The 25,541-nt window shown below is 40.2% G+C and overlaps 1 protein-coding gene across 2 annotated transcripts; it reads left to right on the top strand.

The window, feature by feature from the left end:
* Nucleotides 1–10,282: 10,282 nt before the first annotated feature.
* Nucleotides 10,283–25,268, top strand: DHRS7 (dehydrogenase/reductase 7). Of its 2 annotated transcripts, XM_031453804.2 has the most exons (7): nucleotides 10,290–10,538; nucleotides 15,877–16,029; nucleotides 17,700–17,806; nucleotides 18,266–18,505; nucleotides 20,851–20,973; nucleotides 22,186–22,401; nucleotides 25,044–25,268. In XM_031453804.2, exons 1-7 carry the CDS (start codon nucleotides 10,406–10,408, stop codon nucleotides 25,089–25,091), a joined length of 1,020 nt encoding a protein of 339 aa, XP_031309664.1. In that variant the 5' UTR covers nucleotides 10,290–10,405; the 3' UTR covers nucleotides 25,092–25,268. The 2 variants fall into 2 exon arrangements, with proteins under 2 accessions (XP_064342069.1, XP_031309664.1); XM_064485999.1 differs by lacking the exon at nucleotides 18,266–18,505 and having other exon boundaries at nucleotides 10,283–10,538.
* The last annotated feature ends 273 nt before the right edge of the window (nucleotides 25,269–25,541 follow it).

Below are 25,541 nucleotides of genomic sequence, written 5' to 3'. Positions count from 1 at the left end.
TGGGTCAAGGCCCAAGGACCGACTTCCAGAGGCAGGTCTCTCTTGACTCTGTACGTGATAGGAATGAGACAGGAGGCCACTTCCCCTGTGGGACAATGGCTGCTCAGCAAATCTTGCTTGACTTCCAGGGACTAGACATCTAAACTTGGGGAAAGGAATAGGAAGCCTGATGGTGGCTTGTGGGTTCTGGTGGCATTCCCCATGTGACCCTTAACTCTATCGCTCCATAGAGGAAAGGGGTGAGATCACCATTTCAGAAACTCCAAGAACATATTCATTAATCCATACATCTATTCATTTATTCCACAGATGTTTTTCAGCATCCTCATGTGGCAAGTACAATGTTAGAACTTGGGAGTAAAACTTTGAATGAAACAAAATCTCTGCTCTAAAAGAACTCACAGCCCAGTGCGAAAGAGAAGCAAGTCACAACATGGTATAACCAGTTCTCTGATAGACACATCTATGGGGACCAGATCAAGAACTTAACTCAGTCTGAGAGGACCAGAGAAATCCAGGATTTTCCCAGGAAGGGTAAGATCTACTTAGCCTTGAAGGTAGAGGAGTTTTTTATACCCACGTGGAGGTGAGCAGGAGGATGGCACCTGGCGTGATGTTCAGGTGTCTGGCTTGGACAACTAGGTGAATAAGGGTGGCAGTAATTGGGAAAGAGGATGCAGAAGGAGAAGAGTTCTAGACATGCTGCTTTGAGTTGATGGCCTGTGTGTCATCTGGAGTTGTCTAGTAACCAGGTAGTTACAAGAATTTTGAGGGGAAAAAAGAAGACCATTGTTCTACTGGAAACCTAATATATGCCAGATACTGTTAAGTGATTTACATGCTTTACTTCATTTAATTTTCCTCAGACTTTGTGAATTATGTATTATTATCTCCACTTTGCAGGTAAGGAAGAAAAGGGCTTTCTGAAAGCCACACAATGGCAGAGCAGGAATTTGTATTTGAATCCAGGTTTTCTATGCCAAAGCCCATGACCCTCCCAGGATCTAAGAATGCTTCTGGGAGAGATGTTGGAGGTCAGGGTTGGAGAATCTGGTTTGGGATCTTTAACCCAGAAATGATGGCTTATTCTGCATTTGCATTTGTCTTATTAAGGCTGCATCAAGGTGTTCTTATTGGGATAATTTTTGGCATAGTGTTTAATTTACATTAGATTTTCCTTTTTTTCTTTTTCTTTTTAAGAACTATTCATGTAGTGTTATCTTTTAATTACTGTTTTATTTTAAATTTTATTAAGTCAGACTTTGGGCTGGATATCTCTTGGTTTTAATGCTGTCACTATGCTGGGTACTGCCAGTCAGTTGGCCCGGTGACTCCCAACCAAACACAATTCAATCTGCTTTTATACAGATTGAATTTTCATAGCAGGAGAACCGATCATTATACTTGACCAAGATTACAGCTTAAATTTTGTCTCAAGAAGATAAAAAGTTTATCTCATGAGCTAGAATTAACATACACATTGTAAGAACTGCAGCTGGTGATGTCACAAAGGAAGCATTTACTTGAGTTTATTTTTGAGGTTGCCAGAGTAGGAAACCAGTCCCCGTTTACTCCGATGAGAATTGACTCTCATTCTCTGGCTTTTTCTCTCTGTATTCCTGTCTCTTTTTCTCTCTCCCTCTTCTCTAATGATCTATTTTTCTGTCTCTTTGACTCTTGCTGTTTGTTGTTAATGTATTGGAATTCATTTTTTAAACTTGCAATTCTTAAAATCAGAAAAAAAAAAGGCCTTATTTTTGAGGAACATTTTATTTGACCACATAAATAGGCATAGAGGAATATCCAGACAGCTTGGATCTCCTAGTTTCCAAGCAGCTTTCATTGAAATTCAGAAAAAATATCAAAAATTCTGTTTAAATCACCTTGGACACAATTGAGGAATAAACACATATCACCCAGTAGAGGGCAGTGCTGACTTATTCACGGATGCCTTCAACAGCCGATGCAAAATTTAGTAATGAAAAGCCTTTTTCTTTTTTCTTTAAAGGAAGCCTCTGATAGATAATACATAGCTTTACCTGAGAGTATTTTTGAATTCAGCAAAAATGCCTTTTTATAAAGCAGAAGTGCAGTCATCAGCTTTGCTCTCTGAACACCTAAGAGCGTTCTGTGCTAGCTCAGCTCAGGTACTGATGAAGAGATTCTGACTGCTGCCTAGACTAAGGCAGTGCAGACACCACGTCCCAGCCTTCCAGTCCCAGTCCCCAGTGTCCCTTCAGAGACTTTGTTGGGGGCTTGCAGTGGGGAAGATGATTCAAGGCATCAGTGGTGCTTGCTGTCTTTAACTGGTCCTCAAGACTGGTTTGTGGCTCTTATGGAGAGAAGGGTTTGCGGCTGATCGGATCTGGTAGATATTACATTAGCTTTGTGAGACTGAGCACAAGGAGCAGTACATAAGACATGAAGGAGGGGAAAGACGCTTCCCTTCCTTGTTCAGGAAACCAGGGACAGTCTTGCATCCAGACTAGAAACCTTGGAAACAGAAGCCTGTACAATGGTGAGTGGAAGCAGTGAGGTTTCCACAACTCATTCTACAGGAATCACTTAAGGACAAGTGGGAGTAGAGGCAGAAGATTAGGGCAGAGGAGATGTGATTGTGGTTTTGATTTGCATTTCTCTGATGATTAGTGATTTTGAGTACTTTTTCATATACCTGTTGTCCATTTGTATGTCTTCTTTTGAGAAATGTCTATTCAGGTCCTTTGCCCATTTTTCAATTGAGTTATTTTTATTTTTGCTATTGAGATGTATGAGATCCTTATATATTTTTGGTATTAATCTCTCATCAGAGATATAGTTTGCAAATATTTACTCCCATTCCGTAGGTTGCCTTTTATTTATTTATTTTGATGGTTTCCTTTGCTGTGCAGAAGTTTTTTTAGTTTAATGCCATCTCATTTGTCTATTTTTGCATTTTTGGCTTGTGTTTTTGGTGTCATATAAATAAAAGCCATTGCCTAGTCCATCCTTTTACTTTTAATCTATTGTATATTTAAAGTGAGTTTCTTATAGACAACATATAACTGGGTCTTGTTTTTTGATCTACTCTGACAATCTGTGTCTTTTAATTTGTGCTTTTAGACTACTGACATTCAAAGTGGTTCTTGACATAACTGGATTAATACCCATCATATTTGTTACTACTGTTTTCTATTTATTGCCCTTGTTCTTTGTTCCTAATTTTGTTTCCAGCATTTTTAATGCCTTTGTGCTTTTAACTGAGCATTTAATATGATTCTATTTTCTCCACATGATGGTTAATCTTATGTGTTAACCTGACTGGGCTAAAGGGATGCTCAGATAGCTGATAAAACATGTGTCTGTAAGTGTGTTTCTGAGAGATATTGCATTTGAATCAGTATACTGAGTAAAGATCACTCTCACCAATATACTTGAGGTCTAAATGGAACAAAAAGCAAAGGAAGGGTGACTTTGCTCTCTGCTTGAGCCAGACTTTCATCTTTGCCTGCCTCTGGCATCAGCGCTCTTGAGCATTTGGACTTGGATGGGGACTTACACCACTGGTTTCTCTGGTTTTTCGGGCCTTTGGACTCAGACTGAATTACACCACTGGCTTTCCTGGTTCTCCAGTTTGCAGACAAAAAATCATGCGACTTGTCAGTCTCCATAATTACATGAGGCGATTCCCATAATAAACTTTCTTTTAAACATACACACTCTCACACACATATCTTATTGGTTCTGTTTCTCTACACTCTCCTTTACTAACATATTAATTATATTTCTGTTCCTTTTTTAAAACTTCCTAAAGTAGTTGCCCTAGAATTGCAATATACATTTACAACTAATCCAAGTCTACTTTCAAATGACATTGTACTATAGTACAGGAACCTTATAATAACAAAATATTCCTACTTTACTATAAAATGACCATAGAGCCACAGGAAGTTGCAGAAATGAAACAAGAGAGGTTCTGGGTATGCTTCACCCGGTTTTTCCCACTGGTAACAGTTTACATAATTTCAGAACAGTCAAGAGCCAGCAAATTGATACTGGCACAATCCACAGACCTTACTCAGATTTCATCAGTTTTATGTGTGCCCATTTCTCCATCTGTGTGAGTGTGCGCACGATCTTATGCAATTTTATCACCTGTAAATTTGAGTAACCACCACCATTGACTAAATAATTTACTGAGATATATAAAAAGAAGTCTGAAATAAGGCATTCATTGAGAAAGAGAGAAAGGGAGAGAGAGATACACAGTGAACTTTCCAAGTTTAAGAGATTCAGGATAACATGGAAATTAGCTAATCTAAAGAAGAAATCTAAATCTAAAGAAGCAATCAGTGCAACGATATGCAGACCAACATGGGGCCAGGAGCACAGTGAAATGTTCCTATTGAGAAATTCCATGAAGTTGCTAAAGAAAAGGAAACAACTATATAAGAGGCGCAAGGCTCTTTGGGTAAGGTTTTGTCTGAGCTTGTCTGTCTGCAGAATATCAGGATACTAAACAGTAACCTGACTGCTTGTGCATGAAGTGTGGCCCAGCAGATGCAGAGGTGCGGAAGACTCCCTCCCTTAAGCAGGGAGCAGACCGTGAAGCTTCCGTCCGCCATGGCCAGGCTGCAGTATTTCTAGACAAGTGCTGTGGGCATCTGGGGCCAGACAGTTCTCGGTTGGGTATGTCTTTACATGCTGTTGGGATCTTTAGCATACTTGGCTCTTGGTCACCGGGCACTACAAAAACAAAGCACACCCAACAACTTTCCAAAAGTACCCAGAGGTTGTAATCATTGTCCCCAGTCAAAAGCCACAATCCCCCATCTTGCTCTTGAGGGAGAATATTCTGTCCCCAGGCTTCCTCAGTCTCTGTTTCCACTCATTGGGTCTTTCTCTCCCTGCCCCGCCCCCCACCCCGCTGCCAGAGACTGCCAGTCTTGGAGGATCTAGATTTTCTAAGTTGTTTTTATACATGCATTTATTATGGAAGGTGAGAATTTTCTTACACACAACTGCTTACATTTTGGCTGATGTACCCTGATGGGGCCTGAGCCCATACTATCAAAACTGAAAGGAGGGAAGGTGAGATATCATTCTGTCACAGCTGGAATTAAAAACTAGGGTTACTGATTATACAAAAGGCTTTGATTGGGACTTTGTTCAAAGCATTTTAACGACATTCAGAGAAGTTTGATTACCAACTTGAGAACTAAAGGAGGTTTAACTTTCCAGGAAAGGAGAATTTAATTCAACTTGGGCTTATTGTTATATTTACACTAAGCTAAGTTCTGTAGTCTCTTCAAAAGAAACATCAGCTTTGCTACCTTATCTCAAGGGGCTTAAAGTTTCATTGGGGCAATAATACATTAATCCTGAAAGTAATTAGAGATATCATAGTTCCCATCAGAGGTAACTGTAAAAAGAGGTGAGACCAGGGAGGAGGTGATATGGCTCCAAATAGCCAGAAAAAAACCTTCCGGAGAAGGATGAGAATGGGGCAGGGGTGGTGGTGGAGGGATTGCAATGGGACTGGAAAGAGAGAAGGAAGAGCTGCTGAAGGAAATTTAATTATCGCAAGCAACATTCTTCAAAATGTTTCAGGACGAAAGAAAAGGAAGTTTGGTAAGCAAGACAAAGAAATAAAACATTGAGGAGGGAAGCCACTATCTCACTTTCATAACTGTATTAAAGTTACGCTGCGCTTCTGCCAAAGAGCAGCCTTTGAGATCAGAGCATACAAGGTACTACAGGAGTTAGAGGGGATGAAGTTCTGCAGCATCAATGCCTAGAACATTCTCCATTTGACTGTCTGTTGTTATCAGCTATGACCCCGTTTCTAGGCACTCTCACTTGGTCCTCACGAGGCTCGTGGATTGAGGCTCTTGCTTTTAAATGCTTAAGAATAAGAAAGTTGCTGCTCTTGATGTTTATCTAACACAAGTAGGTGTCTAGAAGGAAGTGATTAAATGTTTTGAAGCATATTTCTAGTGCAAATTAACCAAGAACAGCATCTTAATATTTAGTGAGTTAGACTGTGGTGTTTGATGACTTTCTGTTTTCATTGCATTGTGTAGTTTAGGATGTGAATCATGGCTTGGGTAGGAGATGTAAGACCAAATAAAGGATTTATTTGCCAAAGCAGATACTTTTGCAGAGAGTAAGTTTGTGTGTATTCAGAATCATGTTGTAAGGTACTAAAATACAGTATTAAGTTTTAGTTTTTTTCTCTGTGAAAGCACCCTGTCCTAACTGAGGGTCCTTTGCCTTGGCTTGTGGGGACTTGCATGATGGCCACTCTCTCCAGCACTGTCCTGGCCTCATAAAAAGATCCTGAGACCTGAGTAGAGGAGTAGCCACAGCTCTTTTCAGATGAGAATGGAGAAGTGGGGCTGAAGTGACAGTGATTCTCTCCTTGTCTCTTGGCAGTTGTTTAAGTTTCCCCTACCCTGAGGAAATAATGTAGCTTATGTTTGATCAAGTTTTTAAAAAAATTACTGGAATGTTATATTTAAATGGTTCAGATTAGTCAGCTCATGAGTGGACTGATTCAGGAGAGGCTGGGGTTCCCCTGCTCTGCCTGTTACCCCTCACCCATCTCAGAAGATTTCCTTCATTTGTTGATCTTATTTGCTTTGAGCATTTTGGCTTCAAGTTTTGAGGTAAATTCTGTACAAAATGGGAAGAGGCAACCCAGATGGACGCTATTTGTGAAAAGAACTTGCTGAGTATTTTCCCCAGAGGCAGCAGATTCTGAAGCTGGATTTTTCTTACCGGTGAATAGAACAGTGAGGACCTTTTGCACTGCAAAGATATTAGTTATGATAGTTATTTTCCTGATGATAGTAATTGATTCTTTAGACTTATACTGGAACTGCAAAATGAATTATGCCTCTGTTGAAGTAAAATAAAATTTCTGATGTTGAAATTCGTGTATTAATTTGCTGTTTTCACTTTCCAATGCGAGAACTGCTGGTGAGGTGAAATGACTGTGTGGTTTTGTAACTGAGCAGGACCCTACGGGGCCTTCTGGGAAGAGACTGCCCCCAAACCCCCCATGTCCTCTGCCTGCCTCTCGTCTGTAGAAAAACTTCAGTCTCCCAGGCTTCCCCAAGTTCCAAAGAATACACTTAATCAGAGAAATGAGAAAATACAGAAAGAAAGGAAAATAGTCAAGCAAGACAAAATAATTATAGTTTACCCATTAAAAAAAGTCAAGGACCTTTAGTTCCTCCTCAAGGGCTATAGACAGTATTCTGAGCCATGTCCTTTGAGCTGTTTTGCAGATACTGAAACTCCCACCAGGTGGGAGAAGTATGTTGCCCACAAGCACGTAGACCCCAGACAGGTTGGAACCAGAAGGTTGATGGTGTTGCCTGCCAATTACCTCACCACCAACCAGTCAGAAGAATGTCCATGAGCTGATCACACACCACACAACCCCCCCCCCCCCCACCCTAACTGTAACTCAGGACAGTGAGGTCTTTTAAGCACAACTACCTGGACTTCTTGCTTAGCACCCTGCAATAAATGCTGCAATTTCCTTCATCACAACCTGGTGTCAGTAGATTGGCTTTGCTGCACCAGGCAAGCAGATGCAAGTTTGGTTCAGTAAGTTTTTTATAGCTTGTGAATTAGTCAGGGTTTTCCATAGAAACAGAACCAATAGGAGATACACACATGCATACACACACACACACACACACACACACACACACACACACACACACACTTATTTTAAGGAACTGACTCAGAATTGTGGGCACCAATAAGTCTGAAATTTGCAGGGCCACTGGGCAGGCTGGAGACCCAGGGAAGAGTTGATGTTGCATCTGGAGTCCAAAGGCAGTCTGGAGTCAGAATTCCCTCTTCTTCACAGGATCTCAGTCTTTTTTCACTTAAGTCCTTTAACTGATCGGCTGAGATCCACCTGCATTATGGAGGCTAATCGGATTTACTCAAAGTCTACTGATTTAAATGTTAATTACATCTAAAAAATACCTTCAGAGCCACATCTAGACTAGTGTTTGACCAAAAACTGGGCACCATGGCCTAGCCAAGTCAACAAATAAAATTAACCATCACAGCTTGTAAATTAATAAATGTACATAAGTTTACAACAAGTACATACCCTGGAATGAATGAGACAGTTATACTGGACCAAATCATCAGATTAAAAGACAAAGGCAGATTTTTGAGACTTGGATGTGTTCAGAGCTCATGTAAACCTCTTACCTTCCAGGGCTGACAGATCAGAAATTGTATTCTTTGGGCCAGTTTTTCCCAGCCCTCGACCTGCTGTCCCATATCCCACTCCCATAATTGCCACTTGCAGATCTGTCCCCTTTCACCCTTGCCCCCTCCTCCCCTGCAAACACAGCTGGAGTTTGTGATGGAGAATTCAGTGTACCCATCCATGGTGTGGTCTTGTTGGATACAAAGTATAACTCAATCCATTCAGTTTACAGAAGAGAAAAAAGGCTCAGAGGAAACTCTTGAATAGAATTTGTTCACTGTAGTGAGACTCAGTATAGTATTGAAACCAAGCATGACCCTGAATAGCCCTCCTAGGTACAAAAACTCAATGTACCCTGTCTCTTGTTTGTAGAAAAACTGTAGTCTCCTAGGCCTCCCCTGAGTCACAAAAGAGCAGGCTCAAGCAATTATTGATTGGGACAATAGGGTCACAGAATCTTTAGTTCCTCCTTGAAGGACATAGAAAACAGTGTCTGATGCACATTCCTGAGTTGTTTTGCAGATACTAAAACTGCCACCAAATGGAAGATGCTAACTGCATGATGACCAGACTGTAGACATAACATACATAAGCTGCTCCATTTTGCACAATTCCAAGAACTGGCTTCAACAAAATGGTAACAAATCGACCCTAGAACTGAAGATTAACTGCATTTAAAACAATCAAGACAGTGCTGACCAGACCACCACATAACCAGTTTCAAGGTGATTTTTGGAGCTGACTGTGCTGTTCTGCACATAGCCCAGGCCTGCACACCCCTGAAACTTCCTGATATCTTCTTATAAAACCCTTTTCCCTCTAACTGACAAGTGGGAGATGGTTTTTGGGGAGCTAGTGCACCATGTCCCCAGGTTGCCAGCTTCCTGAATAAACCATCTTTTTTGTTTTTTTGGCCCCCACCAACCTTTGTCTCTTGGAACGTTGACTTGAGAAATGAGGAGAGGAACCTGAGCTCAGGTCCAGCTATAACGGTAACAGTATTTTTAAGCACCTTATTTGAAAAGTCATTTTTCATAAGGAAAATAAAACCCATATTGCAAAGGTGACAATATTATTCCAAGTTGTAATTGGGGGAAATCACCAGTCAGGGTCAAGTTTTACCTAGGGCACATCTTTCTCCAGGAACCCAGAATATCACAACATTCCGATTCATCACAATGTAAACACTCTTATTGCTTTCAGGTGCAAGGAACTCTAAAGGTGAGAATACAGAAGTTTATAAACAAAGTCCCTGCCTTTCTGGTTGGAGTCTAAGAAATGATAATTACAATAGAAACAATAAATAATAATTAATAATGATAATTCTAATAACTACGAAAGAAAGAATGAATATAATTATTGCATATGAGCCACTGTGCCCTTCACAGGCATTGTCTCATTTAAGTCTCCCTACATATTCTTTCCGGGTACAGTTTAGGAGATAATTTACTCAAAGTCCCGGAGGGCTCAGCTACTGAACTCCATTTGAGATGGCTCCTAGCACTTCACTCAAGGATCCGTGTGAATCTGCACTTACTCACTCAGCAGTGAGGCAAGGGTCACCAGCAAAGTGTTTTCCAAATGTGGGTGGACAATCCCACTCAGCCATTGGGTTAAATCGGTGGGGGAGGGGGGTGGAAAACAAATGGATGGTTTGTTGGGTTCATTTAGCTAAAGAAGGAAAGATAAGAAGGGGGAGGAGGAGGAGGAGGCCGAATTCATAGGTTGGAATATTTGCTCTTTCTCTTGACACAAGAGCTTTGAAGGCTCTATGTCCTCAAGACAACTGTTAAAGAATCGTTCTTGATGTCACAAATGCTGTGACTACTGTACCAACAGAAGCATCGCCAAGTACTTGGCATCTATGCCGTCTGTTCTTACTGCAATCCTTTACTGGGCGCCCAAGCAGATGAGACCTGGGCAGCGATCCCGGGGCTCGCCGCTGGGCCGGCATTCCCCACGCCCTATGGGCAGAGCGCTGCCCGGGGGCGGCTACCGGCCGGGTGGTGCGGGTCCGGCCGCGCCAGGCCGCTCCTCCTCCCACGAGCCTGCTCTCGGGGCGGGCCCGGGCCCGGCCGGGCGGGGCGGCGGCGCTGATGCACGAGCTCTGCCGCGGGGCTGAGAGGCGGTCAGTCGGCCGGTGGGTCCGTAAGTCTTTCGCGGAGCCCGGCGCGCGTGGCCGCGATGAGCTGGGAGTTGCTGCTATGGCTGCTGGCGCTGGGCACGCTGCTCGCGCTCGTGGTGCAGCTGCTGCGCTTCCTGCGGGCCGACGGCGACCTCACCCTGCTGTGGGCCGAGTGGCAGGGGCGACGCCCAGGTGAGGACCCGCAGCCGCCTCTCCGGAGTGGGAGGCCGGGCTCCGTGCGGTCCGATTTCCGCTGCTTCCGCGGCCCTCCGAGTGGCGCGGAGCTTCCGGGCGGCGCTTTCCCGGGGGTGGGGGCGCTGTGGATGCGGGAGGAAAGGGCCGGGGCCAGGCGGGGCGAGTCTGCCTCTTGTCTTCTGCCCTCGTCCAAATGGACTCGCGGGGTTGCCAAACTAGGAGAGCGCTGGAATCGGCGGGGGCGCCCTCAGGTTTCCGAATCCCTTTCCCAGGGATTCTGATGCAGGGTCGGTGGACAATGCTTTGAGAAACAGCGCATTTGTAAAGGAGCTTCCTTTTGAAGACTAGAGCTCGGTTTTTCTACTTCCTGTTGTTATTTATCGTCCATTTCACACTGTACTCAGAGTTGTAAAATCCGAGATAATCCAGTCACCCACATACCTGCCTTCTCACTGGGCTGAAAGTATAACCCTAGATAGAACTGGGTTGGCGTTCTGCCTGGAGCAAGATTATTGGTATAATAAAGGGCGTTCTGCCTATCTCACTTTTCTGTGTGCTCTAATATTTAATGGTCTTTTACTAAACGCATTCTATGTGCTAAGCAGTGTGCTCGGCTCTTTTCACACATGAACCCTTAACAATGATTCTTGTAAAGCAGGCATTATTAATGTTATTCTCCAGACAGGGAAACTAATGTTCAGAGAAATTCAGTGGCCTACCCAGAGCTAGGCTTTGGATTCACAAGGGCTGGGGGGAAGTGGGGTTTCCCTGGGCCTGGTTTCCTGTGTGAAAATATGCAAGTCATGTGAGGAGGTTTGCTTGGAAGCGATAGCTAATATGCTTTAAAAATGGGGCCCGGGAAGGAAGGGGGGGGACCATATTGCTTCCATGGGGGTGAAAATTCATTCTTGGGGACCGGAAAAAACCTTAGATAGTACATTGTTTTCTGCCCCTCCAAAGCTCAACTCTACCTGACAAAATGTTATTCGTTAGTATTTCATTTTTCTTCCTCGGGTTTTTGGGGTATAGTGTGTGCAGCGCTGATGTTGAGTTCATAGAAAGTATATTACACATATACAAAGTCAACATCGCAAAACTATGGCAAATGGAGGGCAGTGACTGCCAGACTTTTCTCTCGGTCCTTTGCTCCATCGCAGCAGGTGGAGTGCATATGCCTGTTGGCTGCTTTGTGGATGTTTGTGGTTGATCCTCAGTGCTTTTGTGTTAACTTGGACTATGAGAATTGTATACAAATAGTTTATAATTTATTAGTCTAGAAAACTTATTTCACCCATTACATCAAGTGCTGGAAAGGAAAAATGTTGACAATATCTAGCAGCTAGTTAAATTAAAAGTCATTTTTACATATCAAGCAAAAGTTACAAGTTAAGATAATTTTTAAGAACTTTAATTTTTTCAATTTTACTTTCACTGGAAAAATAAAAGTTTTGAAGGTTTTTTTTAATATGTTTGATTACTTTGCCATTATTAGTATGTAGTTATATAATTTGCTAATTTATATCTGTAATATGATATATTACAGATTAAGTAAATACAAGTTATTCAGCAAATACAGGTACAAAGTTAAATGTTAATAGCTTTTACATTTTACTTTAACTTTTAACTTATTTTTTAAATTTCACCATTCTTAAAACCTGCATTGAGTGAAGAGTAAACCTTATAGAACTTCTTTTATGTATAAAGCACAGATAGATACATGTAAATACAAAAACAGATACACAGTGTATCTGTGGAATTGAAATTTCATGGGGGAGTTATTAGGGAAAAAAAATGACTCAAAAGACTCCTAGGGACTGAGGGGTGAGGGTGATAAAAAAAAAATTAAAGGAACATGAAGACAGACTCAAGTTTCCAAAAGAGCTCAGACTGGAAAGATGGGCAGACTCTGTCAAGGTTAGAAAAAAATTATCCTCCTTTTCTTCTCTATAGGTTTGTTATTTTTTTGTCACTTGAAAAAATAGACAATATACTCACATAAGGCAAATTTTAAAAATACAAAAGGCTATACTGTGACAAGTAAAGCTCTTTCCCACCCTTGTCCCCCTACCACCCAGTATGCCTCTTTGGAGACAACCACCATTTCCTCCTGCCTTTTATGTATCCTCCTGGAGAAATTCTCTGCCTTTCCAAGCACGTATCTCACATGGTGAAATTTAAGAGTGACTAATTTTAGGTATTGCATGTAGATCCAGAAAAAATCCATGGCACCAGTCCAGAGTAGGAAAAGTCTTAAAAGCCGCACATGTGAGGAAAACTCAGATTTTAGTTGACAATCACCTCAATATGAGTCAACTGTGTAGTGAGGTGCCAGAAAAGATGAGGCAAGCCTGGGAGACGTGTAGGGTCTGATGGCACAAACTGCAAACAACAACAGATGTCTTGAATACCTGCTTGTTCATGCTGGCCTCTGTGCTGGGCACTGGGGAACATCAGTGACCGACCCAGCCACTCTCTGAGTCCTCACGGAGCCCCCCTTCTGGGGGACAAGGGAGCTGATAAGTCATGTCAGCCACTCTGAACTGTCCGGACCCCATGGGAATCCTGTGTCCTGCTCTGGCCAGCTCCCTTCACTAGGAACATTGACCAACTGGAGCTTGTGCAGAGGGTGTGAGCAGAAGAGTGAGGAAACTGGATGCCATGTCATCTGAGGGAAGGTAGCAGACACTGGAGGTGTTTACTTAGCCTTAAAGAAGCAAGAGATGAAGGGACTTAGGGAGGACATAACAGTTGTTGTCAAGTAGATGAGGGACTGTCTTGTGCAAGACAAGCTTGACTTATTCATCCTGATACTACCGCAAGGCAGAAACAGCTGCTTGTCCGTGGAAGTTAAAGGTATAGCACATTAGTATAAGAAAGAATCGTTGAAGCCCTTGAGTAATTAGACTTGTCCAAAGAAGGAGCAGGGGCCTCAAAGATAAGCAGCTTCCTCTTGCTGTGAGGAAATTAAGCAGAGACTAGGCAACAGCTTGAGGGGAGAATTTTCAAACTAGGTTGGAGATTGAACTGCAAATTTCCTTCCAACTCAGAATCTGCTTTCAGAGGACTTTGGTTAGGGGAGGGGGGCGTTATGTACTCCAGATTCTGTAGACTTGGTGAACAAAAGCTGGAGCTAGGTAAAAAAGTTTTCTTCTCCATCGTGGGAAGAAGGGTGGCAGAACTGCAGGGGTACTAAAGTAAAAGTGAGCCTGGGGCTTTCATTGTTGTATTTAAATAATACTTGCATATTGGTGTACAAATGAAGAAATCTTTGTTCTATGCTGGTTAGTAAATAGTTACAAATTAATATTCACCATGGAGTCTGCGTTTTGAAGAACTTTGGAATAATGAGTGGTTAGTGAATGGCTGAATATACATTCTGCTATTGCTAGTAAAGTCCTTCAGGAAAGTTGTTCAGTACACAGAAGTACCAAAGATGGTAGGAAAGCATTGTAGCCTGGACACAGAATTTGGGATGTTTCTGTCCTTAGTTCAGATGTTTACATGAAACCTTCTTCCTGAGGACACATTGCTTTTTCTAGAGTGGCTAAGAAATAGTTGGGTTTTAAAATATTGATCATATTAAAATGTGGGCACGATAAAGCTAGTGTTCAGAGTGTGGGCTTTGGAGCCTCACGTCCCTGCTCTGCCAGGGTTCCTGGGTGTTTATTTACCGTGATTTATGGAGTCCTTTCTCTATTCCAGTTTCTGTACGAGGCTCTATGGACACAGTAATGAACAAGGAAAACAGAGGGAATTTACAGGCTAGTTATGTAAATGAATCTCTGTGAACCTCAGTTTCCTTTTTTATAAAGTTGAGGTAATTCCTGTTTCACCGGGTTCTTGTGAGTTTTAATAAGGTAATGCCTTTAAGCTCATAGGAAGCATTGAACAAATGTTAAACCATTATAGTTAGTAACCCCATTGTCTCTGGCTGGAGAAATTAGAACACACGTTATTGACTGAATGTTTTTTGCTGGCAAAAAGTCCGTTTGTTTAACAAGCTTAGCAACAGTTACAGTTGACATTTTATTAGGTGTGTGTCAGACACTGCTCTGAGTGCTTTACATGTTTTGGGTCATTTTTCTCAACAGTCCTATGAAGGAGCTGTGGAAAATGAAGGCACTGAGTTCTCACATGGGAGCATTTCACTGCTGTCTGTGACACAGCTGAGATCTGAACCCTGGCAGTTCCAGTGCTTGTGCTGTTAACCCGACAGTCAGGTTTTAGAATTGTTTGACTAAAACAGCAACTTGGTTTCCTGACTTTAACTTTTATGATCTAAAATCAGTGTGTTAAATAATACCTTGTTTGTTATTTTTGATAAATAACACACATTTCAATAATTCAGGCACACTGGAACGTTGTACCACAGTGACTTTCTATGAATTCACATGGACACTGGCTAGCATGTCCTGCGGTGCAAATACGTTTTTCATTGGAGAATAAACCACCCGTCATTGCTTTATTACTGTAACATTTTTATAGTCTTTAACAAGAACATACTTGGGCAAGCAGAGTACAACATTTCATCTCTCTGTCATATGCATTTCATCTTTCCTCAGATGAAAGCTCAGGCATTTGGGGAGCACTTTTACAAAATGACCTTTCATTGATAGGTATCAGATATGATTGATAAATGAAGAAAACATGACTTTAAAAATCCGAGATGATTCCTCCATACCCCAGAGGAGAATTTGGCATATTCAGATACATCATCAATACCTCCATTGCAAGAAGTTGGAGCAGTACAGCTGAAAACTAGATGAGAATTTTAGTGGTCATCTTGTCTGAATCCTTCATTTATGGATAAGGAAAGTGAGACAGTGAGTCCAGATTCTTAGCCTTACTTTCCTCCATCAAAAAAATAGATAATCAGAGCTTTAGAGTCAGGCCATGGAGTTGTAAAGCTTACCTTGAAGTAAAGTCTAGAAAACTCACTAAGCGTCTAGAATATACAAAATAATGTGTTGATCACTGTTATCAATATAATTTGTATTCATGCTTTTTTTTTTTTTTACCTAGGTAGAACGTGTTTTCCCAGGGTATTTAATTGAAAAAAATTTTATATCACTTTATTGAGGTATGATTGTCGTATAAGAACACCTGTCCATATTTAATGTATACAACTGGATGAGTCTGGGAATAAGTATACACCTGTGAGACCATCACTACAATCAAGGCTGTAAACATAGGATATTTACATTTTTAAGCTCCACACATTATGTCTTCATATTCAGTGATTTTGTTTAAAACTTTTTTTTTCGGTTAATCTTTGATTTACAGATGTAACCCACAGTTTATTTTCTCCTCTCAATCCCTGCCCCTTTTCCAACAGAATGGGAGCTGACTGATGTGGTGGTATGGGTGACTGGCGCATCAAGTGGCATTGGTGAGGAGCTGGCTTACCAGCTGTCTAAACTAGGAGTTTCTCTTGTGCTCTCAGCCAGAAGAGCACACGAGCTGGAAAGGGTGAAAAGAAGATGCCTTGGTAAGTAAATCTAAAATAGCAGCAGGGATTCCTACAAGTACATCAGAATCCAAAGTCCAAAATCTGAGAATTTTAGGGGGGGGATTCTTCTGGGAAGTACACTTGGGTTCCAAATGCTCTAAGTGCTTTGACCCAAATCCTCTTCCTTTTGTCGTCTCTTAGCTTCCCTGGCCTTTGTCTTCTCTTTTTCTGCCACCTTTCTACTGTTTTTGGTACTGGTTCTTGCCATTAAGGAGTGGCCATCAATTCTCTCAAATGCTGGTGGATTTTTAGTGACCAAATAAATGTCTTATATTTTCATCTTAGAGGAAGAACAGTGTGGTTCTTACGTATGACATACGTGTAACCATAGAAATTTAATTAGAAAAGATCCTTACTCATTTTGCTAAAATGTCAGATACTAAAGTCCTATGGGATGGTATAAGATTTTTGTTATAAACGATGAAAGAACAGGAATGGAATTAAGTTTGGAATAAAACTTGAGATCATACTTTTTCATATATATAGGACAACAGGGTTTTTGTCTGTCTCTTTGGATTTTGGTGTAGTTATGTTCACATTGAAAGTAGCCCCAAGTAGTTATTCCCCATGGGACATTTAGTATCTAAGCTGAAATAATTTTGAGTTTTCCAGCAGACTTTTTTTTTTTTTTTTTTGGTCATCTACCTGTCATTCTTTAAATATCTTTCTTTCATTTTGCTGATGGAACTAACCACCCAGAAATAGAGAGTTAGTTGCCACATGGCCTCCTTCACGGTATTACTTTCAAAAGCCCCTTGTGTTTTTGCACTGGGCCACTTCTTATGGCAGTTGCTCATCCACTGTTGAGACTTGCGCTGGCAGAAATGAACCATAACAGCTTTCTTAGCTGGAAGAAGGCTGCTTTCCTTTTATCTGTCAGATCATTGGTGCAAACTATGCTATTTCTTTTAAAACAGTTCATGTTTCACAATTTACTCCTTTGCCTATAAAGCCTTTACACCACGTATGTTTTTCTCTACTTGCTTGTTTCTCTTATTGAAACACAACCTTGTTGTATTTCAAGGTTAGAATCCAAAAAGATTATTTTCTATTCTTTGGATGAATAGAAATAGAAAAGGGGCATTACAGTCCAACATATTTCTTGGTTGGGAATTTCAGGATTATGTCCTTTTCCGTCTTTGCCTCCTGGAATCCTTAGCCTCTGGAAGGAAGCTTCTAGGTGTCATGCAGCTGGAGGACTCTGAACTTCTTACTGATTTTCAGCATAAATTGTTTCTGTTTTTTAGTGTGTTATGTAAAAAAGCAACTAATTTGTGAACCTGTCATGAAGCAGATATACCTCTATACTTCTAAAGAAATTGCTCTAAAATTTCTGCTTTTTTTTTTTTTAGCTTGGAGTATGATACTGATTTCTTCTAGAGTCTGTTCTGTTAGACTGTATCGTTCAAGGTGAAGAGAGCCCTTCTACTTCCCATGTACCCAGCTAGCTCGCTGTCTGATAAGATGTTGCCATATCACCACCCATTTTCCTCTTGGTTAGTGAGAGAACCTCATCCACAGAGCCACCCAGAATTGAGTCCATTGCCAAATCTGGTTGTAGGGTGGGTGTTAGACTCAATGTAAGTAGTAAGGAGCTTAAGTGAACTATCATGTGACTTCCACATTAATTTTTAAGTGTCTTTATTTAGAGAATGGCAATTTGAAAGGAAAAGATATACTTGTTTTGCCCCTTGACCTGGCTGACAGAAGTTCCCATGAAGAGGCTACCAAAACGGTTCTCCAGGAGTTTGGGAAAGTAAGTAACATTTTGACTGGGTAAATCTTGCTCTGAAGTAGCTACAAAAGAGATTCCCATCTGTGGTGCTACCATTAAAAGGGCTTTAGGTAAATGGGTTCATGCAGTGAGATCAAGGCCAATGAGTTGGGCCTCAATCTCCGAGTCTGTGGCTTTATGTAATTAGTACTTAACAAATACTGACGCCTCCTCTATGTAGTAAAAAGAAGCTAAAAATTCACTGTGCCTTCTATTTTTGTGACACTTACTACTTTCCACATAAAGTCACTTAAGATAGGATTTAATTCACAGGTGAATTCTAGCTTCCATTTTATCTTTTTTATTGCTGACTTCTGGAAATATACCAGTCTGTTCCATTGATTCATCACATTAACAACATAACCAACTATTCCTAGGAATTCCATCAATCTATCTATAGGTCATCCCTAAAGTGCCCCTTTTCTGATTTTCTTTAACTAGATCGACATTCTGGTCAACAATGGTGGAGTATCCCAGCGTTCTTTGTTTATGGACACCAACGTGGATGTCTACAAGGAGCTAATAGAGATTAACTACTTAGGGACCGTGTCCTTGACAAAGTGTGTTCTGCCTCACATGATTGAGAGGAAGCAAGGAAAGATTGTTATTGTCAGTAGCCTCCTGGGTATTATATCTGTGCCCCTTTCTGGTGGATATTGTGCCAGCAAACATGCTCTTCGGGTAAGGCTGCCAAAACTCAACTCTGATAGAACTGACCTGAATGTGTATATGGGGGATTTGGCCATGACTGAAAGAGGTCATTGGAACTGGGTAGGGATGTAGGGAGACAGAAAGACCCAAGGAGACCTTGGATAGAAGATGTCCCAGGAAGATGCTGAAAAAAGACTTGAGCCTCACATGCCTCTTCTTAATTGAACAGACATGTATTGAGCACCTACTTTGTTGTACTGCAACAGATCCTGGGGATGTAAAGATGATAAGATATGGTCCCTGCCCTCAAGAAGCATATAGGCTAGTTGGCATGTCACCCTTTACCTTATCCTCATTTCTGCCACACCTTCATGGCAAATTTGGGGTCTACCCCTTGTTTCTTCTACAAACACTTGTCCTCCCCATTTCTGTGATTTTTTTCCTTCCCCATTATTGTTGTTTATTTTACCTGAATTTCTAAATATACATGCATGTCAGAGGTAGGAATTGCCCACTGGATGATTAGTCCTCAGCTTCATATCCCTCCTGGGTCTAGCCTGGACTCTATTTACCCTGGTTTCATTGTAAGAAGAAAATCTAGTTAAGGCAGAGGCTAGGAGAAAGCTTGATTGGGTTGCATAACTGATGAGATGTAAATATTAGAAATGAACGAATTTTTAATGTTGGCTTATGAATGGATATGAAGAAATGTTACTATACTGGTATGGAACAAATTAAATCATAAGGCCAATAGGAGGAGAATAGTGAAAGACACAAGATTTATAATTAATGCTGTCGAAGGTCACTTTAAGTAGAATGTTTCACGGTTGGCATAATGAGATGCAATAGCTGAATGGTCATCACAGTTTCATGAAACTTTGAAGCTTTGGTTCCTTAGGGTCCTCTTTCCTCTGTGAAGAGCAGACAGTTGCAGAGAGTGGTGAAATGAAATGCTGCATGGATGATTTCCTCATATTTGGTAATGAGGTATCAGTCGCTTCCTGCAGAGCAGTTGGGCAAGTCTTAGGCAGGCAGATGACAGAAGGTGGCCACCCCATCTCTTTGGCACCAAGTATCTCATAAGACCTGCAGGATGCTTTCAGTCAAACACCATATGAGTTGTCTGGCCTGCCCTCCCAGGACTCAGTTTTATTACTGGATTTGATTATGTGATACCATGTGGCAGGTTGAGACTCTAGTTATATCAGTAGTTGAACACTGAAACCAGGAGTTTCTTTTTGAAGAGCACATTTCCTTTCTTGATGCCCAGCAAGCTAGGGAGTGAACTTGTCATTGAAAAGTTTACAGACTATGCTACATGTGATTTCAGACAAGGAGAGGTTTTAGCGTCTGCTGTATTGGCTTTCATGGGGTCCTCTCCCCTCTTTTGCTATAGAGGAGCAGAGGGTTAAGGGTACGGGAGTGCATTCATTTATGAAGCCTTTTTCTCTGTCCATCTGAGTCAGGCACAGTATTACTCTCTGACAGCATGAACCCTCACAGGCCCTGTGTTTATTTGCACTAAGGGCTGGTAACTGTTTAAAGTTATTGGATCATAAATGAATGTACCCTGGGTTAGCTATTTGGGCTTTTGAAAGTTAACTCAGCTTACAACAATGTAGTCTTGAAATGTTTCCTGATTTAGGAGAAGAGATGAGGGGAAGCAGATGTTCACTCCCTATTTGGTTTAGAAATGGCCAGTATCTTTAAAGTCTAGGAGGTCTAGCTTGTTTTTACAAAAGTTATTGAGTAAGCAATCATATTACATTTTTAAATAGCTATGTACTCTCTTACTACCCCTAAAAGATAAATCTTTGCTGAAACTAATGGTCTGTTAAAACAGTAACTAAAAAAGTTGAACTTTATCCTCTATGATAGTTTCTGTTAAGTACTTATCTCCTCTGTCTCCCCCATCTGCACTTTAGGACACTTTGAGGGATGAAAAAAAAAAAAAAACCCAGCCTCAGTGATGCTCAGTGGAGAGCATGCAGCCTTTTTGCAATGGGGAGCAAGGGACTGGGTGAGAGGGTGCATCAGAATCTCCAGGGGTAGTCTCTCGCTTATCCAGTGCTTGCCTACCATAAAAATGATTGATGGCACAAGCCACCACTGCCAACAGGGGCGAACCATTCATACCAGGAAAGAGCTGAGAAGGCCTGTTCTAGATTGCCTCCAGTATTACAGTTAAAAATGCCTCATCTTGCATAATTACATTTCCTGTCCTTTACTCAAGCATTTCAGAACATATTTTGATAATGTGCTGCCATTGTCCTTCATAAAAAGTTGAAGTTGAAGTAATTTCATGCTAATAGTAAACATGAGATTTGTGTCTGTATTGAATTTTATTTGCCCTTTTTTTGGTTTTTGCCTGTTAGGGTTTTTTTAGTACCCTCCAAATGGAGCTTGACGCCTACCCAGGTGTAACAGTTTCTAACATTTGCCCAGGACCTGTGATATCAAATATTGTGAAGAATTCTCTAACTGGAGAAGTCACAAAGGTAAACATTTCTAGTTGGAGAATAATTTGAATGCTTTAGTAATTACATACTGGTGTTATCACTATGCCTCAGAGTTTTCATGTTAGAATTGCTTATGAATTACTTACAAAACTTAACTCATAGCATTAGGAAATGTCTTGATGTTAGCTGATAGTGCTTTGGCATCCAGTTTTAATAAAAGCTAAAGTTACTGAGATACTGCTTATAGGTAATCCACTATTATGGGGGCTATCTATATTTTAAAAGCCAAGTTTCTATCAATTAACAAATTATAGCAACACTTAAAGGTTCTGTGTGGCTGAATTTTAGTACGTTAAATCTTACTGGGATTTTAAAGCTGGAATATGAAGGAGCTTAGAAGAAGCCTTGTCAGACTGTGGTAATTTTAGGTTAGCCTCACCCAGTGCTTCTCTCAGCTCTCAGATTACATATAAGTGATCTATCAAATGAATAGTAAATGTCTCATGAAGAATCTAGTATCACTCAACAATATAAAATCCCTCTAAAGATCATGAAATTTTCCTTCTTCTCCATTAATACCTATTTATACTGAGACATACATCTGCATATGCTTCTATGTAAATGTTTACAGAAAATTTACATTTTCACATTTTCTGTGGAGGTGCTATGGTAAAACAGAATAAGAACTCTATTATAGCAATCAAGGAACTTGGAATATAGATTTGGTTACCACTAAGTGATCTGTGTGAGCACAGATAAGTCACTGCCTTTCTGGGCCTTCATTTATTTATTTGTAGAATGGAAGTAGATTAACTAGAATGGCAGTACCAGATTTGTTCAATACCAAGAAACCACATTTATCTTCTTCCTCCATTTCATCCACCACGGACTCCATGTTTTATAGAATTTCCTTTGCTAAATGTATTAATAATTTGTTTAAAATTTTTTATTATTAAAGTGACATAGTTATCATTCAGATGGTATAATTCTAACTAAAAGCAAAGAACCTTTATCTTTTAGTTAACCTGCACAGTCTTATCTGGTTAAGTCTGTGAATTCCCTCATGCTTTTTGAAATACTACAAACAGCTTATAGACAGCCATTCAAACCTATGGGGACTCCTAAGGGGCATGAGGCTGCATTAAGGGGGTCACTCAACTAGATGTCCTCTGGGTCCTTTCTAGCTTAAAAGTTCTGTGAAATGCCTTGGATAAATAGTCACCACTCACTAATTTTTAAAAATTTTCTTAGACTCTGGGCAGTGAGGCAGACCAGTCCCACAAGATGGCAACCAGTCGCTGTGTACGGCTCATGTTAATATGCATGGCCAATGACTTGAAAGAAGTTTGGATTGCAGAGCAGCCTTTTCTGTTAATGGCATATTTGTGGCAATATATGCCAACCTGGGCCTGGTGGCTAACCAACAAATTAGGGAAGAAAAGGATTGAGAACTTTAAGAGTGGTGTGGTAAGACCAATTTATACATTTTAAAAAAACCTATCAATCTTGTAGGAAAGTATGAAATTTTCTAGTGCTTAAACACTTTTCTTACTAACCCCTCACCAACCTCATGGTATGAATACAAAAGGTATAAAAAGGTTTCCATCCCCCAAGCATAACTGTTGGTTTACTATAAATTGCTACTGGTTTTGGGAAAAGTTTTCTACAAGGTAAAATCAAACCAAAGATTGCTATTTTTTTCTTCTACACTTACTGTTTGGCCAGTGTTTGTGCCAAAATGCACTTTCTCCACCATTTCTCCCCACTAACTCCTATGCATCCTACAAGTCTCAGCATCTTACAAGTGTCACCTCCTTGGGTTGATACCTGGCCTCCCCTCTCCTTTCTCCCCAACTGGGTGAACCTCAGCCTTCTGCTTACTTCTGTCAAAGCACTTGCCACACTATTAAAAGAGATGTACTCTCATGTGTAGTACTGGTTCAACCTTTTCCCAGAAGTACTTTGCACATCTGAGGTGCCTATGTCCATGTCTAAGAAGATATGCTGATCATTCTTTCAACACTCATTCTCACCGAAAAGTGAGGAATGTTATAAACTCTGAGAAAACTGTGGCCATCAAAAGAGTTTAATGAATAAACAGCACAGGAAACATAAGTTAAGCCAAAAATTATAAACATGATTATGTGAAGAAAGGTTATTTCTGTGGCTGGTTTTTACTGTTAAAGTATTTCTTTCAATGATCACTAACTTTCTTTAGAAATGTTAGTAGGGACTGTATATAAAGAAAATTATAAAATAGGATCATACCATTTGTATCATTTTATAACCTACCACTATTTAAGCAATCACAAATTGTTAGATGTTAAATATGTTCCAACTTTTTGTAGGACAGTGAAAATGAATTAGTCAAAAAAGCAAAAAACAAAACAAAATACTTCAAGAGATTAAAGGTTATAAAACTCTCATGATGCACTCATGTGTCTAGAGCTTGAAAAATCAAAGGGGATAATTCTTTTTCAACCAACTTATAATAAGGACCAGTTTGCTTTGGTAATGTTGGGACTTGGTACTGTGGGATGGTTCTAAAGGTAGGGCTTCATCAAATATTACATCTGTGTTTGAAATTTGAAGGATAGCAGATATAGTGGCACTGTGCCTAGTGATGGGTAAGAGTTGAGAGGGAAAGGCCACTTTACTAGGGAAGTGACCCGGCATCCTGGTAAAGAGCATGCAGCCTAGTGCCAGGCTACACCAGCTCTACCCCATACTTGTCCCATGCAAGTTAATTCTTGTAAGTCAATCTCCCCATCTACAAAATAGAGATTAACAATGTTAATAGCGTCTAGTCATAGGATTGTTATGGGGATTAAATGAGTTAGTATGTGGAAAGCTCTTGAAACATACCATGCAGTGTTATGCTTATTAAGGTAGTAGCTGTTAATGCTTTTGTTTTGATGGCAGCAGGATATTCAGTGAACAGATAGCAAAGGTCAAAGAGTTAAATTATATGGCAGAGAGAGAATACATGATAGAATTAATTGTTTCAGAAGGGAAGGAAGAACCAGGGGCTAGAGTTTCAGTCCCACTGTAGAAGTTGTTGTTCTTTCGGGAATGTCCATAAGGTTATTTTGTTTTGTTTACAAAATACCTACCTCTAAAATATAAACATCACTCAGTAAAAGGCATTTGATTCTATCTAACATTTGCTAAAAATGATGACCTCTCTCTCCCTACCAATATCTTTAAAATGTTACTTATTACATAGTCTTACTGCTTTATCACTCTAGGATAAACTGGGCATCCTTTTATTTCTCAGAACTATTTCTGAGATATACCTCATTCTTTACACAAAACTCTAGAAACTTCTAAAAGTTTTTCCTCACTTCTTTAAATTCAGTTCTCTCCTCCCTGCTTCTTTCCTCGCCACTGTTATTTTCTATTGTACATATCCATCTTCTTAGATTTGTTTATAAGCATCTAAGTTAAGAGAATGCCAGTATTAATCCAAATTAAATGTACTTGTTGATAATACTTGAATTTGTTTCTGTCTTTTAGGCTAGGAACAGTATGTCTGGAACTTTGTTTTGATGAATTTTTATTAATTTTAGGGATCAAGAACAATAGCTGCATTGAACTTCGTGTTATAATTTATTGCCTTATCTAGTGCAAATTCTTGCAAGTGGTAAATGCATATCTTCCCACATGAAATGTCACCTCTTCGGGATTATTGAGTTGCCTTGTTTTACTCTTGAAGCAATATACTAAAAGTTCACAAGTCATTTTAGAGTTATCTGTCAAATATTTCAATTCTAAATACTCTGACTTATTCTTTGTATTTATTAAGGCAAGTCGGTGTGGGTATGACATGCTGATCCAGAAGAGAAATGATAGATTTCAGCATTTATGAACTAGCATAAGCAGATGCTAACCAACGATGGAGGAAACAGTGATGCTAACTAAGCCCATTAGAAAAATTTTTGTGTAGATGTAGAATTTTGGCTGATTTTTATTCTTATTTAAGCTCTTGACCAGGTTTTATAAGGATTCTCAACAGTGAATCATAATGATAGAGCTCCTCAAAGCAGAAGGAATCAATCATCAGGACTGGAGGAGAGGGACTGACTCATGTTTCTGCCACTCTGTTACAGGATGCGGATTCTTCTTATTTTAAAATATGGAAGCCAAAACATGACTGAAGGAGTATTTGCATTTTTTAAGCCACTGGAGAGAAATGGAAAACATGATAACAGTGATCTTCTTATACACTGAAAACTAACTTGTGATTTTTACTTCTTAATAGACACAACTTTCAATATGTAGTAAATAACAAAAGATTGCCATGAGTCTTGCAATAAAGATATAAGCAGATATGATATTCTTGGATAAAAGAGCATTTTTAACATACTCTAGCATATACGCCTAAAACCTAGGCTAGGAGAATGCTAACCAAAGAATTACAGTAATCCATTTAACATAAATGCATGGACTATTACAGGAAGCAGAGTGCTGGGTAATGGGCAGATACAAAGAAGTATCTGAAATGGTCCTGCCTCCAAGGTGCTTACAGTCTCTCAGAAGAGTACAGATACAAATGACTATAATTCGAAGCAGTTGGTAGGACTCATAGCAGTCATAATTTATTAAAA

The sequence above is a fragment of the Camelus dromedarius genome, chromosome 5 (assembly GCF_036321535.1).
Source record: "Camelus dromedarius isolate mCamDro1 chromosome 5, mCamDro1.pat, whole genome shotgun sequence".
Classification (NCBI taxonomy): Eukaryota; Metazoa; Chordata; class Mammalia; order Artiodactyla; family Camelidae; genus Camelus; species Camelus dromedarius.
The sequence above is the reverse complement of the archived record's forward strand: the minus strand, read 5'-3'. Positions and strand labels throughout refer to the sequence as shown.

What these genes read in the sequence shown, in the direction of transcription:
- DHRS7 (XM_031453804.2), top strand. Translation starts at nt 10,406, where the DNA reads ATGAGCTGGGAGTTGCTGCTATGGCTGCTGGCGCTGGGCACGCTGCTC. An exon ending in GTGGCAGGGGCGACGCCCAG is followed by an intron (nt 10,539 to 15,876) that starts GTGAGGACCCGC and finishes CTTTTCCAACAG; the next exon opens with AATGGGAGCTGACTGATGTG. An exon ending in TAACTGGAGAAGTCACAAAG is followed by an intron (nt 20,974 to 22,185) that starts GTAAACATTTCT and finishes AAATTTTCTTAG; the next exon opens with ACTCTGGGCAGTGAGGCAGA.